The sequence below is a fragment of the Prionailurus viverrinus genome, chromosome C2 (genome assembly GCF_022837055.1).
Source record: "Prionailurus viverrinus isolate Anna chromosome C2, UM_Priviv_1.0, whole genome shotgun sequence".
Taxonomy (NCBI): Eukaryota; Metazoa; Chordata; class Mammalia; order Carnivora; family Felidae; genus Prionailurus; species Prionailurus viverrinus.
The window spans coordinates 26,052,997-26,067,581 of NC_062569.1; the positions used below are offsets into that span (position 1 = coordinate 26,052,997).

Below are 14,585 nucleotides of genomic sequence, written 5' to 3' on the forward strand. Positions count from 1 at the left end.
TTCCTTTCAGCAGTCAGTGCCATGTTTCCAGAATAGAGCAAGAAGTAATATCTACAAACTTGTAACCATCACAATCTCAAATGTCACTTTCCCTGAGCTTTTTTTTTTTTTTTAAGTAGACTCCATGCCCACTGTGGGGCTTGAACTCACGACTCTGAGATCAAAAGTCACACGCTCTACCAGCTGAGCCAGCCAGGTGCCCCTGCCCTGAGCTTTTTAGGAGTTTGGGGGTCAGGGCTTCTGGGGCTGAATCCTGCTCTGGGCTCCTGCTCCAAAGTGCAAGGCGGTCCCTGATTTAGACATAAATGGGGAAAGAAGTTTGCCATGTCATGTTGTCATAACAGGCTCTGCCTTTCTCTCTGTCAGGGGCAGAAGGGAGATAGTGGAGTAATGGGCCCACCAGGCAAGCCTGGGCCTTCTGGTCAACCTGGCCGTCCAGGTCCCCCAGGCCCCCCGGGCCCCCCATCCGCAGGTAAGAGCCACACTGCTTCACTTGATCCACAGTGTTGCCCTCCTGGCCAACCTCCCCACAGAGGGCACAGCAGAGGTCTGCCTTGTGTTTTGAGTTAGAAACTACCAGAGATGCTTTTAATATATTTATAATTTCTCCATAGCTTGGCTCATTCAACTTCTACACAAGAGAGATAAACAATATCCTGACTCTGTTGTAGCATTTTGGAGAACAAATAGAGGAAAAAAAAAAAAAACATAATTACATTGGTGATGTCATTTATACTTCAAGTGAAAAATAACAGGTGCATTTTTCATCAACTAACACCTTTTTCTAGAAAAGCCGTTCATGGCTCCAAGCAATTTACTTAATCCTAGAAGTAAAGATGATGTGACCGATTTTTCTATCTTATGTGGTGTCGTGAAAGCGTCCTTGTTGGTTTACGCTGAATATACAAAGAAACCCTGAAAAGAAATCAAAGTCTGCCATCGAAGAGGGCATAGATACACGGCTTGTTTACCTTGTTTAATTTGATGCGCTAAACCCGTTAGTTTGTTCCCTCGTCAGCTCCAAATATGGCCTTTCAGAGCACATTTCCTGCATAAACACAGCATCTCTAGGTCTGAGAAGACTCTTTACTATGTAGGGTTCTTGGCTCTCAGTTATACACACGGAAACAAAACAATTGGTATTACAATTTTATTCTTAACTTAAAATGAAGGCATTTTAAAATTCTACATTGTACTTTTCCTCCCTGGGTCTATGGGAATATATTCACAACCATGTAATGCGATGGTCTAGAAATGTCATAATTTGTTAGCTCCTTTCAACCAAATTAAAGCTGGTTCTGAGATTCTAACCTTCCGGGATGCCAGGAAAATTCCATCTCAGGTATTAAGAGGTTCTCTCCACTCCTCTAACTACCTAAAAAGATTTGGGCAAAGATCCTGGGGATTATGGCAGAAAAACATCAGGGGAGTTCCCTCCAGCCTTTGATCTGCCCTGTTCACCTCTGAGATGCCCGCTATCCCAGGCCACGTGGTCCAAGGGTGCCCGGTGACTGCCATCTTCATGTCATGCTCGGGTATCGGAACATTGCCAAGCCTGGTCCCTGTGGTTCAGTTTCCCAAGAAGTCCCATAGCTATTCCTTCTGAGACCTTCCCTACCTTATCTCCAAAACACAGGGGGTCCCTCTGTCTCCATGTCTGGAGTCATCTTCCCTCTTCTGACCTCCAGCGCCTTGCTTCTCATATTCCTCATGCACCGCCACCCGTCTCAGGAGCTTTTTTCTCCTGAGAACAGAGGGCAGAAAGGCAAAAGTCTTCACACAGTACCTGTTTTTGGCAAGGGCAAGAAAGCACAAAATCTTGCTACCTCCTTGAAATTGGGAGAGGAAAAAGTGAGAAAACAAATGTCAGTTAGTACGACAATAAGTTATCTTGCCGCACCTATTTCTGTGCTGTTAAGGGAACTAGATTGGAGATGCATCCTGGGCCATGTGTCCATGCCCCACAGTCTGTTTCTGGGAATTGACTTGACAATCCCTATGGGGGTCTTCCAACTACACTTGACCCTCGAAAAATGTGGAGGTTAGGGGCGCCAACCCCAGCACAGTTGAAAATCCACATATAAGCTCCTGAATCCCCCCAAACTTAACTACTAATAGCCTGCTGTTGACTGGAAGCCTTCCTGATAGCAGTGGACTAACATATACTTTGTGTGTTATATGTGTCATATACAGTAAGCTTACAAGAAAGGAAGCTAGAGAAAAGAAATGTTATTAAGAAAATCACAAACAAGAGAAAATGCATTTATAGTACTGTGCTGTAAAAAATCTGCATCTAAGAGGACCCATGCGGTTTAAACCCGTGTTGTTCAAGGGTCAGTTGAAGTCCTCTTCCTCGCTTCCGGCATGAGTAATGTTCCCCTCAAGGCCCAGGATCATGAGCTGCCGGCCCCAGGGACCGAGAGCATGGCGCGAGGCCTGAGTTTTCTTTGGGGAGGACTCTCTTGGCCCTTGAGGTATTTAAGCAGTTCACAAAACTGAGGAGAGTAGCCAGGATCTTGGGGAGCGGTGTGGATGCAAAGAGAGGTCATTAGGCCAGCCCTCTGGTCCACCCGATGAAACCGTCTTCTTCTGTCAAAGCCCTCTCTTCAGTAAGGCCTTCCTTGGTCCCTAACAGGATGGGTCTCCTTTCCCTGGGCCCAAGTACATATTGCCTCTCTGCTATGGCCCTTCACCGATAACTTTTCTGCAGATGTGTTTCATCTTCCTTCTAGATAGCAAGTCCTCGAGGCAGTGTCGATGGCCGGTCAGCTTTACCATCCCATGGCACCTGGCAGGTGGGCGGGGCAGGGCTGTGCACCACAAGCACTCGCAGACATGGGCCATTTTGGTTCTCAGGCTGTCCCCCCCGGGTGATTGCATAGCAGGCAAGCAGGATGCAGTCCATTTCTGACTCAGGTCCCCTTCCTGTGCCTTCTTATGAGTCACTTCCTTTCTGGGGAGCCTCCCAGAGTGAAGGGGCTAAAGAAAATGGGGCAATCATCCTGCTCTTTGGAAACTTTTTTTTTGAGGGGGACAGGGTGCAGGGTAGGGAAAGAAGAGGAGGGAGGAATTTAAAAGATAACTTAACCTGGACCTGGGGCCGGTTGGATAATTGTCAAGAATGGGAACAGGCCCCAGAAGTGATTCCTGAGACTATCTCTGGAGTCTGATAAAAGTCCCACACCCACTCAGGACAAATACATGTCGTATCTGCGCCCAAGATTCTGCACACTGCTTCCCAGAGTTCCAGAACCCCTGCCCCAGATCCATCTTAGAATGTCTTTGGGCTCTGTGAACCACAAGGCAAACAACCCTGGTCTTATCCAGCCCTCCCTTTATAGAAAAGAACTTTGAACCTCAGAGAAAAGGGACTTCCTGGAGGTCACAGAGCTGACCGGTGGTGGCCTTGCCCGGCCCAGAATCAGTCTGTGGCTCCTGGTCTACAGACCCTTCCCACTTAGCCATGCAGCCTCTGCTGAGGCAGAGTAAGAGCTGGGGGTGATGTGGAGACTATTCTGTGGTCCCTCTGCCTCCTCGCAGATTCCCATGTCAGGCCTGCTCCCGCTGCACAGCCAGCAGCGATGGGAGGCAGCCTGGGCACAGATGGAGAGCCAGGTCTTCTGGCTCCACGGGACGATGGATCAGGCAGGCCCGCTGGACCAGCTCTGAGAGGCCGAGGTGGGGCAGTTCGAGTTGCTGTGCCCTTCAGTGGATCCTGGCAGGAAACAGGCAGGGGTAACAGATGCCCTCTGACAGCTGAGAGGAAGCGGCAGGGAAACTGCAGTGGTGGCAGGAAGCGGGCTCCCTGCCACATCCTGTCACCCTCTCTGGAGGCCACCTCTGGTTCTGGTGCCCAGAGCTGTGGGGCAGGACAGTGCTGGGGGGAGGTGGAGGGGGAACTTTTTATCACCCAAGTTACAGAGAAAGAGGTGCTAGGAGGTGGCCGAGGGAATCAAGGCAAAATGCCTCTAGGATGTGATTTGAAGTAACCAAATTACAAATCTGAGTGAGTCCTTCCTGCACCCAGGCCGGGTATAAGTGAATCACTGTGGTACCTGGGAATTTCCAGCTTCCTGCAAGCATCAATATTCTTGGACTTTGTCTTTTGATGGCATAGTGTGAAGTCATACATGAATTCAAATCTCAGCCTCACCACTTATTGGCCGGACAGTGGGACCAACGCCTGACCCTCTCTGAGGCCATGGTTCTGGAGGAGTTGTTGGGGTCACAGAACCTTCTCCGATGCCACTCGCGCATCCTTGGTTACAGAACATTCCCACTTCAGTTTCCCCGGGGGTGATAATTACCCAGAGTATTCCTGGCCTGGTGGAGTCTGTGTCTTTCTGGGCTGTGCTGAAAACATCAGAACACGGGACTGGAGCTCCTCCTACAGTGTTGTATTCTTATTTCTTGTTCGAGCAACCACCACAACCTGGTATGAAATGTTGGCAATGCCCGCCCCAGCCCTCGAACTGGCATTCTTCTGATCTTGGACATATCTGTCCACCAGCTCAGGAAGGCTCAAGGTTGTGGGGAGGGTATTCCCATTGGGGTTTCTTCCTCTAGCTAAAGCTGCTTCTTTGGGTTCCTGACCAGACCTTTCCCCTGGAGTCATTTTACTTTCTGCCCTTCTGGAATCTGCCAGCTGTATCCCTAGTTGCTGGCTGCCTTGGGAAGTTATACAACCTGAAACCAGTGATTGGCCTCCAGACTTCCCCTTACTTTTCCAGGAGGAGGCATACTTCCTTCCTTCCTTTGTCAGTCTCTATGTTTCCTCTTTCCTCTCTCCCTGTTGGATGGCTCTTGCTCTCGTTCTTTTCTGCCAACCGGGGTTTTTAAGCCTTTTCTGAAGACCTTTTCTTTCCAGTGAGTCTACATTCATTCATTCCATCATCAAGCATGTATCATGTCCCTACTGTGTATCCCACCCTTGTGAATGAAAACGGGTATCAACCTTGCCCTTGTGGAGCTTATATTCCACTGGGGGAGATTGACCTTGATCGGATAATCTCACAAGACACAAACTCGCAAACAGAGATAAGTGCTGTGAAGAAAAGGCATCGGGAACTATGACATTATCCAAGTGAACGTGCCAGAGTGCGAAGATTCAGAAGGCTTCCCTGCAGAAGTGATATTTGAATCCAGATCAGGAGCTAGCTGGAAGGCACCTGAGGAAGGAGGGATGGAGGGTGAAGGAAGAATAATCTGGTAGGGAAATGGCTTGTGCAAAGACCGTTTCCTTAGACCAGCGTTCGCGACCTTAGTATACACTGGAATCATCTTGAGAGCTTTTAAAAGTATGGATGCCTGGGTTCTGTTCTCTGCATTCTTAATGGAATTGGTCTGGAGTGTGGCCTGGACATTAGGACCTTTGAAAGTCTAGGTGAAGACTACTGCCCAAGCAGATCACCCACATTGCAGGGAATACATTTCCTAATCATATATGTTCACGACACTCTTCTCAGTACCAGGGGAGAATAAGTAGGTGGAGCATTTTCAGGCATTCCATTTTCTTCCAGAAGGAATGAAAGAAACCCACCTTTAGAAATTCCTTCGTAAAGATCTCACAAATAAGAACAAAATAAAACGAATAAAAAAATAATAGAAGTTGTCAGCATTGTGTTCCTTAGATCCCTGTTAATAATAGTCTAAACAAAAAGGAGATTGTTTTTCTCCTACGAGGAGGTCCAGAGAGGTCAACAATGGCTGACTTTGGTTCAGCTTCTAAGTGTCACCATCAGGGTCCCATGCCCCGTGAGCCCCTGGTCTTTCCTGTATGTTGGCTTCTCTTCTCATACCTATTACCTCAGGGTTGCAGTGTGGCTGCTGCTGCACCAGGCATGTTGTCTGTCTTCTAGACAGGAAGAAGGAGGAAGCTAGGTCTCTCACCAGCTCTGTTTTTTCCTTATCAGGATAGATTTTCTCAGATGCTTACCCTTCTCCCATCACAGACCTTGCATGCAAGGTCATCTGGGAAGTAGAATGTCTGTCTGGTTTCCAAAGTATAGAGAAAGGGAACGGAGAGAATTGGGGAAGGTACCCCAACACCCGGTATGGTTAAGGGACCCACAGAGAACATCACCTCCTCCATATCTTGGATCAAAAGAGTCTCTTTAGACCTCTCCCCAGGGCCTACCCTAAGATGCTGTGGACTTTGACCTTCTTTCTGTTGTAAAGGTTGCTCACATCTCCCCGGGGCTGTTTGGTTTTCACTTCCTTTGCTCTAGTAACACAGCATTCTGTTGCTTCCTAGGACAACTTGTGATGGGACCCAAAGGGGACAGAGGATTTCCCGGGCCTCCAGGAAGTTGTCTTTGTGGAACCCCTACGAATGTGAATAACCCCTCCTACAGGGAATCCATGTATGGGTCCAGCTCCCCTCATGTTCCTGTGGTAAGGCTCCTGGGAGAAAATCTGGTGGTTATCCATTGGGACCTCTCACCTGATCCTCCAAGAGCTTGTAAAAGCCTTTTAATAAACTGATTTCCTCATTATACCTGGTACGCACTCATTATAGGAAATTGGAAAATAAGGGAAAAATAAAAATCTAGGAAACCAAGTTGTCCATTTGGTTGTGGGTCCAACTTGAGGGGTTTTTTTTTCTTTGTCTTTTTTTTAAGGACAAAAAATTATAGAAAATTTTAAGTAAATGCAAAAGCAGAACAAATAGTGTAATAAACCTCTATGTACCCTTCACCCAAATTCAACATGTATCAACTCCTGGTTAATCCTGTTTCCTCTTTATACCCACTCACTACTGCCCACCCTCCCTTGGATTATTTAGAGGTAACCCTGGACATTAATTCATCACTTGAATGGCTGCATAATCATCCATCCATCATGCGGCTGTGCTGTGATTTATTTAACCAGGGGCCTGTTGTTGGGTACTTGTACGGTTCTCCCAGGCTTTTCACTAATGTAAATAAAACCGTAATGAACACCTTTGAGTATAACAGTTTTGTTAAGACTCCTTTCCAGATGTTGAATTACTTGATTAGATGACATCATGTTTTTATTTAAGTCTCGGGAACATTTTAAATGTTAGAAAATTTTTAAATTGTGGACATTCTTATTGCAAACCCAGACCTTAGGAACTGGGTTGAGAAGATGGGGGAATCAGGACATCCCTCCCGACTTCAGGAGGATCCCCGGCGTGTGATATGCAGACTCCCCCTCCCACTGTTAACCAGCCCAAGGATGGAGATTCTGTGTCCTCTTCCAGCTTTTCCCCTGACCCCTATAGAAGTGTTTTCTGGAATCCTCACCAGTGTGTTCTCTGGCAGATTTTTGTGGTCAACAACCAGGAGGAGCTCGAGAGGCTGAACACCCAAAACGCCATTGCCTTCCGCAAAGATCAGAGATCTCTGTACTTCAAGGACAGCCTTGGCTGGCTCCCCATCCAGGTACCCTGAGGCGGACACTCAGGACATACCCGAGGAAAGAAGGGCCACCGGTTGGGCCTAGCGCAGAGCTTTCTGCAGTCTGTTTCCGTGGAAGGGCTGGGCACGCTCCTCTTCTCTGCTTCTGAGCAGTTCTTCGTGCCCCCGCCCACCACATAGGACCTCCTCTCGGAGGCAGGGTTCCAGACGGTCTCCCATCCCCACACGGCCAGGATGCTGTCCTGATCTGGCCCAGCCTTCCCGCCAAGTGCAGAGCTCTGGGCCATAGGAGAGGGGTGCCTTTCCCATCCGGGAGGAACCCCCCTGCCCAGACCCGGGGTCTCCATCCCAGTGCCAACAACCTGTCATGCCATCCCTAGTAACTGTCCTGTGTTTCTTTGGCCAGGTGACCCCTTTCCACCCTGTGGACTATACTGTGGACCACCGTGGCTCCTGCGGGGATGGAGTCCTGCAGCCCGGGGAGGAGTGTGATGACGGAAATGATGACGTGGGTGACAGCTGCATCAGTGAGTGGTGCCTGCCTCGGGGAGGGCCTGGATGAGGGAGGGCAAGCCCCTGGATGCCAGCTCTGGTGGGTTGGGGTGATCTCCAAGCCAGAGGGAGTACCCTTGGGCTGCTGTGGGGACGGCCCTCCCATTCAAGCCAAATGCTGACTTTTTACTGCCCACGCATATCATGGTGGGTTAGTGTCAAGGGTCTTGCCCCTAGAGAAGCCACCAGTCCCTCCTTTTCCGTGAATCCTACTTCTTGGCAAAACCCACGTTCCAGTTCACGTTCTTTATCAAAAGATAAAGGTGATACAGAGTGAAAGATGAAAGGGAGAAGCCAAGAATTTGCATCAGGACTTTTACCAGATGGGGCCCTGGTGACAAAGCCCTTCTTAGGGGAAGCAGACTTCAGGCTGATGGGATGCTACGGGGACAGGCAGGCGGCACCGCACTGGAGGGTTTGCTTTCCTTCTTCTTTTTTTAATCATGTGACAAAAACAGGAGGTGGGGATTTGGAGCCGGACGGAGTAGAGTTTGAATGTTCCTAGAGGAGGCTCTCAGTGAGTGCGGAATGGAGGGCAGTTCACAGCTCAAGTCTCCCTTTCCTCCACTGAAAATTGGCTGTGTCGGTACTGACAGCTCAGCTCTTTAGAGATGCTGCGAGCTGATGTGTGCCAGGTCGTCTGGGTGTAGTAAGGATTCAACGCCCCTTCACTGAATGATTTTTAAGTCCTTGCTGTGAGGAGCCGGCCTGGCTGAGGGCCGGAGATGTGTAAATGAGCAGCGATGGGCACAGGGACCGAGAAGTGGCTGGATCTCTCTCTCTGTAGCTGTACTTGCCGGGACAGTTCCCGGGATGGTGATCCCCGGCATGCCCGCTTTGCCTGGAGTCCCTTCTGCCCCTGGTGCAGACAGAGTCAAATAGGAGATCACACAGCAGGAAGGAACTCCATAAAAAGAGGGTCGTGGAAGTTCTCTGTAGACGAGAGCCGCCGTGGCCATCACTTGTGCCCAGTGCGCAGTCTCCTGACTCTCACTCCATGGGAACCCACGGTGTGTCCTGTGAAGGGGAGGTGGTGTCCACGCCCCAGGTTTGAGATAGAGATATTGAGGCTCAGGGAGGCCAAGGGGCCTGCTCTTATTCTGTTGGCTAACAAGTAGCTGGAGTGGGCTGGAGCTTGGGTCTCCTTATTCTCTGGTGTGGGATTTGGGGGTGCTGAGGGGGCAGTCCCCGGATGCATCTGAAGCTTTATGGGAGTCCGCTTAAGAGGGTGCATGCTCTGGGTGGATCCTTTAGGCCACACAGTCCTTACAGGCTAAGGTAGTCCTGTCCCACCCCAGCACCCTCTCAGGGCTACACTCCCCTGTGTCCCTCAGGCTGTCACCGGGCCTACTGTGGAGATGGTCACCAGCACAAGGGAGTGGAGGACTGCGACGGCTCTGACTTTGGCCACCTGACCTGCGAGACCTATCTCCCTGGGTAGGAATCACCTCGCGTGCTGTTATGACACCCCTGCCTCCCTCTCTGCCTGCTTCCTCCTCTTTCCTTCACAAATACTTTTTTTAATGCTGCTTATGTTCCTGGTACTTTCTAGACACTGAGGTATGGTGACAAATAGCACAACACATGGTCCCTGCTCACCTAAGGGAGACAGGCAACACACACATAATGACCACGTGCCCTCTTAGGGTGCCTGAGTGCCTCTGAGGCCGAGCTGAGACAGAGAGTCACCAGCTCCATCCCGGACCCCTGGCAATCAGCAATCTCTACGTTCAGCTGTTGCCCCTGGGTGAGCAGCTCCCAATCCCAGTGGCTACCATGACCACATTAGTCTTCTGGAAAGTGGGTCTGGAGGAAGCCCAGTGGAAGATGGAGGTACCAGGGCATTTCCAAGAATCTAAGCATCTGTATAACCTGAATTCTCTGCAACAACTCCGACCCCCAGGGCAGGACTATAGGTGCAGATGAGATCACACCAGCATTAACATCTAATTTTGCTGGCTCATGACTGTTCCAAGAAAACCCCGGGAAGTTAGTACCCCCTTCAGGGACCCCTCTACTTCTATCTGGGACTCTCCAGTGGGTGTTCACATTGACCTCCACGGTTGACATCTCCCAAGCCAGCTAAAGGACACTGGGCCTATGAGATGCAAAACCATACTACATTCCCCCTAATCCTCACAGATGCGGAGTTGTATAGTGTTGTAGGGAAAATGAGAAGGCTTTCCTCCCTAGTTCCTGCTTCTCTGTTGGTTCCGCAATGGATCGCTGGCCCTTCATACCTCCTAGGTCCCTCAGGAGTCCAGTCTCTTCAGCCTTTGCTTTCAGCCCTATTCCTCTGGTAAGCTTGGACCCAGGCCCTCAGCAGGGCTGGGAAATAGACACCAGTCCTGTCTTTCTGTCACCCCTCTGTCCACTGACTCTGTCCACCCCTCTGTCCTCTGTCCAAGGAATGGAAGGCATTCCTCAATGGAAGGCATTCTCCTCAATGCCCACCCCCAAACACACACCAGCGTCTCGAACCAGGCTGGGGGAACTACAGATCTGTAGTTCCAAAACTCCAAGCACTTTAGGCTTGGCCAGGACCCGACTGTATCTCTGTGTCTGTATGTACTGCCCTATCCCTGAAGTGCCCTATCCTCTGGCACTTGCCAGAGAGGTGGCAGGTCTGAGCTGGTTGATGGCTTCATGGAGACAAGTCAGTGTAGATAACTGGACATGGAACACAGGACTGCATAGAGCCTGGGGCTTACCCACTGGTTCACTGTGGTTACTCATGTAATCTCTAGAGGCCTCAAGGGATGCTTGTGAATATGGGTATAATGTGTAACCATCATACATTAGCACTTGGGCTTACAGAGGTATAGGCTGTGCTGTCCAATCTGGTGGCCCCCGGCCACACATTGCTATTTAACTTCAAATTAATTAAGATTAAAAATCCAATTATTCATTCCTACTAACCTTATTTTAAGACCTCAGTAGATACACATGGCTAGAGGCTGCCGGACTGGACCGCACAGAAATAGAACATTTGCATCAGTACAGTATGACCAATGGATCGCGCCTGGAAACCTTTCAGGTCTTGAGAAGGGAGTGATTCTCTCAGAGATGCTGTGTTAAGAACATGGTTACCAACTCTTTCCACCCAGATCCCTCAGCTGGGCTCAAGCGGCAAAGCCGCAGAGGCCTGAACTCAACTGCCCCAAGCCTCTTACCCCAAGTGAGAATGAGAGCACTCTCTGGCAAACCCTGAGGCCCTTAGTGAGGTAGCAGTAGTGACAGCTGTCTGATGAGGGTGGACCAGAAGTCACCAGAGGTGGCCTCAGACAGAACATGCCTTGGTCCTGAGGCCTGGGCAGGAGCCGTCGTGCCCGCTGCCCTGCGCGCACCCTGACCCATATCTGCCCCCCTCAGGTCATATGGGGACCTGCAGTGCACCCCCTACTGCTACATCGACTCCACGTCCTGCCGCTACTTCACGTGAAGGGCCTTTGCGGAGAAGGCAGGCTGCATCCCACAGGATCGGCAGCAGCTTTTCCACCCTCATTAAATTGACTTCACACCCCCCGGTCCGGTTTCCGTCACCTTCGTGTGACAAAAATAAGGACGAGCTCTTGCTGCTAAGACATGCTTTTAACTCGGTCCAACCGGAAGAACTTAGGACCACTGCACCCTGTCTTAATCTGAGGTACCGGAGAACCTTCCACATGCCCCTGCTGGGAACCGTTTTCCCATTGCTGCCATCCAGCCAAATCGCCGACCTGCAGTGCCCTTTTTCTTCGGAATGTTACCAACCCAGACCGTGGACTTGGCTCACAACTGTTACCTTCGCCTAGACCTGCAGGGCTTTTTGAATTTGTCGTCATCCCATCTGGGTCATGTGGTGGACAGGCCTCCCCACTCCTCTGACCTCCAGAAATGTGGGCATTCTCACCCGGGGCAGCCGGCCGTCAGGTCTCTCCAGGCCTGTGAACCACAAAGCAGGGAAATGAACCCGCCTTCTTGGAGTGGCTCCAAGCTCTGCACCCGCTGAGGAACCCCTCAACTGGCCACAGCCCAGCACAGCCTCATGTGGATGCAGCTCCCCCAAGAAGGGACCCAACTGTGAAAAAGCCCTGAGAAAGCCACCAAACTGGTGCTCTGCCCCTGGGAGAGGGCGGAGGCCCAGATGGGTGCTCAGCTTGTGAACAGAACAGTGGCCTTCCTGCTTCTCAGTGTTTCCCAAGAGGGTAGCTTCTATAGTTTCACCATCCCCAGCACCACCTTGACCTCGTGGCTCTCAGTACTTGGACCTCTGTCTTGTGAATGCCCCTTATGTCCATCTCTTGTTCAGGAGATTCACCACCAGAGGGTGTGACTTCCTGAGCCTACACTTGGGCAGGCTTTTGGTGTTTCCAGTCCTTAAGGAGAATGCCACCCCGGGTCTCCCCATGTGAGGCCCTACGACTGAATACCTGTTCTAGGCAGAGACCATTTCTGTCCTGAGCTCCAGCTCCTGGCTGCCTGCTGACTCCTGTGCACACCCTGTGACCTTCCCATTGTGTCTCTGGAGTGCAGAGCCTTGCCCTCGTGTGCCTGAGCCCCTCGTGTTTCTGCAGGGTCGTTAGTCTGGCATGACTGTGAGCTGCCTTGTACCACCATCTTTCCTGAGTGGGGCTGAGCTTTGTTTTGGAAAGATGTCTCCCCAGTGGCAGACCTCAAATGGGATTTCCTTATTTGTTACCAGATGGAGGGACGCTGTTGAGCTTTTGTACAGAGCACTTTAACGTGCCTGAGTCTTGGGGACTCAGCAGACAAGAGCTTCTGGCCCAGCGGGCCATCACTAGTGGTCTGTAGCAGATGGGATCAACCTGAAGGTGAGGTCTTCAGAGATGGGCTTCAGACAAGAGCTTCCGGCTCAGCGGGCTGTCACTAGCGGGTCTGTAGCAGATGGGATCAGCCCAAGGGTGAGGTCTTCGGAGATGGGCACACTGGCCAGCTGGGTTCCCCCAGGCTCTACTGCACACCTTGGGGGTGATGTTGCTCCCATGAAAGCTGCACCTTCATGCTGGGATCTCCGGATATCAAGAAATATAAGCGGTTTGTTTCCCCACTGTGGCTTTTTCTTCCCTGGGGGTTTTGGACCAGAGTCCCAGCATTACTGGTTGGAATGAGGCATCTGAATTCACTGTTTCTGAGGCTCTGCAGAGGATTCTAGAATGTGGAGCAGTCCCACTCAGAGACAAGGGAGGAAACAGAGGTTGAGAGATAGGGAGGGACTTAGCCAAAGTCACAGAGCCTGGTCTTGCTAACCTAGCCTCACCCCAGCCTTATTTTAGGACCCTGTTTAGAACGAGATGGCGTTCCGGCACTGCCCTTGGACCTGGCACGAGGGGCCCTGTCCTGGGGCTCTTGCCTTAGAGGGTACCAATCTGGCCCTCCTCTGGCCATGACCCTCCCCACAGGGCAGGGAGTCTGTGAGGCCAAGGTGACATGCCTACTGGACACCCCTCTCCCAGACCGTGTGCCAGGTACCCAGGAGACCACAGTTCTCACCCAAGCGGTCCTGAGCCTGAGGCCTCTTCCCCAAGTCTGCCTGCCTGAGTATGACCTGCATACGCCTGTAAGCACGAGGGGTGACCAGGGACAAGCTGTGTTTAGGGGTTGCAGGTGGGGCTTGGATAGGCGGGCTGGAGTTGCCACAGAGATACACACGAGGCCCCTCTCAGTGCGGGCTGGGCCTTGCTCTCCTCGTGCTGCCACAGAACTTTGAGGAATCTAAATAGTCCATATTCAAACCCAGCCTTCTAGGTCTTTATGAAGGTGTGACTGACAGGTAAGCAGAGAGAACATATTTAAGAACACTCTGTTAGTTTGATTATAATGTAAATACGTAGACATTTGGTGTGTGAGCCTCCACCTATGCTCTTGTAACCAGATCCCACAGTATTAGAGGGGTCTGTCTCCAAGTATTGCAGGGGGGGTTCTGAAAGGCCCTGAAAATAAAAGGGTTCAAAGCCACGTGTTTATATATATGTATATAATAATAGTAGTTCTCCCCCTGTGGAATTGTGAAATGGAGAAATGAAAGATGAAGGAAGATGGGCTGTCCCCAGCCCTGCCCTGAAATGCTAACTGTGGTGGAGGGAGCAGGTTCCCCAGGAACAGGGGCACCTGTTGTAAGCAGGCCAGGCAGCCACAGGATAGGTAGCTAGATGGTTCCAGAGAGCACTTGCTGGTCCTGTAGGGAACTGAGGGGCCACAGTGTGGAGGGAAGGACGATGAACCCGGAGTCCTGGCACCTGGGCTCAGGCTGGGTTTGTCGCGTCTCACAGCCTCCATTTCCTTACCCGGAAGAAACTATAACAAGGGCTAAATTGTCTTTTGGCTTTAACAGCTTGTGGGTGGGGACGCTATCCTCCAGTGGTGACAGGGTCTGCCTAGGAGTGGTGATGGATTCCTTCAGCTGCTCCTGAGGCTGTCACATGGAGTGGCTGAAAATATCATAGGGTCTTCAGAGGTGCAGTTGGGTAGCTAAAAAAGGCTATGCCAGCTTAGATGCTTTTGTTGGTAGGTGGCAGAAAATCCAACTTAAATATATAAACCACAGGGTGAAATTTATTGGCCAATATAAGGTAAAAACTCCAGAGGTAGGGTGGAGATCAGGCATGGTTCAATCAAGGCTCCCACTCCATTTCTCTGCTTGAGCTGTCCTCT

General features: G+C 50.8%; 1 protein-coding gene across 1 annotated transcript in view; it reads left to right on the forward strand.

Moving 5' to 3' along the window:
- The window catches only part of COLQ (collagen like tail subunit of asymmetric acetylcholinesterase), a 78,561-nt gene extending 65,580 nt beyond the window's left edge, over positions 1 to 12,981 (forward strand). Inside the window, exons 12-17 of the mRNA XM_047876262.1 lie at positions 367 to 472; positions 6,254 to 6,393; positions 7,284 to 7,403; positions 7,786 to 7,906; positions 9,266 to 9,368; positions 11,304 to 12,981. Of these exons, the coding sequence (XP_047732218.1) occupies positions 367 to 472; positions 6,254 to 6,393; positions 7,284 to 7,403; positions 7,786 to 7,906; positions 9,266 to 9,368; positions 11,304 to 11,373 (660 nt within the window). The 3' untranslated portion in view covers positions 11,374 to 12,981. The remainder of the gene's footprint in view (positions 1 to 366; positions 473 to 6,253; positions 6,394 to 7,283; positions 7,404 to 7,785; positions 7,907 to 9,265; positions 9,369 to 11,303) is intronic.
- The last annotated feature ends 1,604 nt before the right edge of the window (positions 12,982 to 14,585 follow it).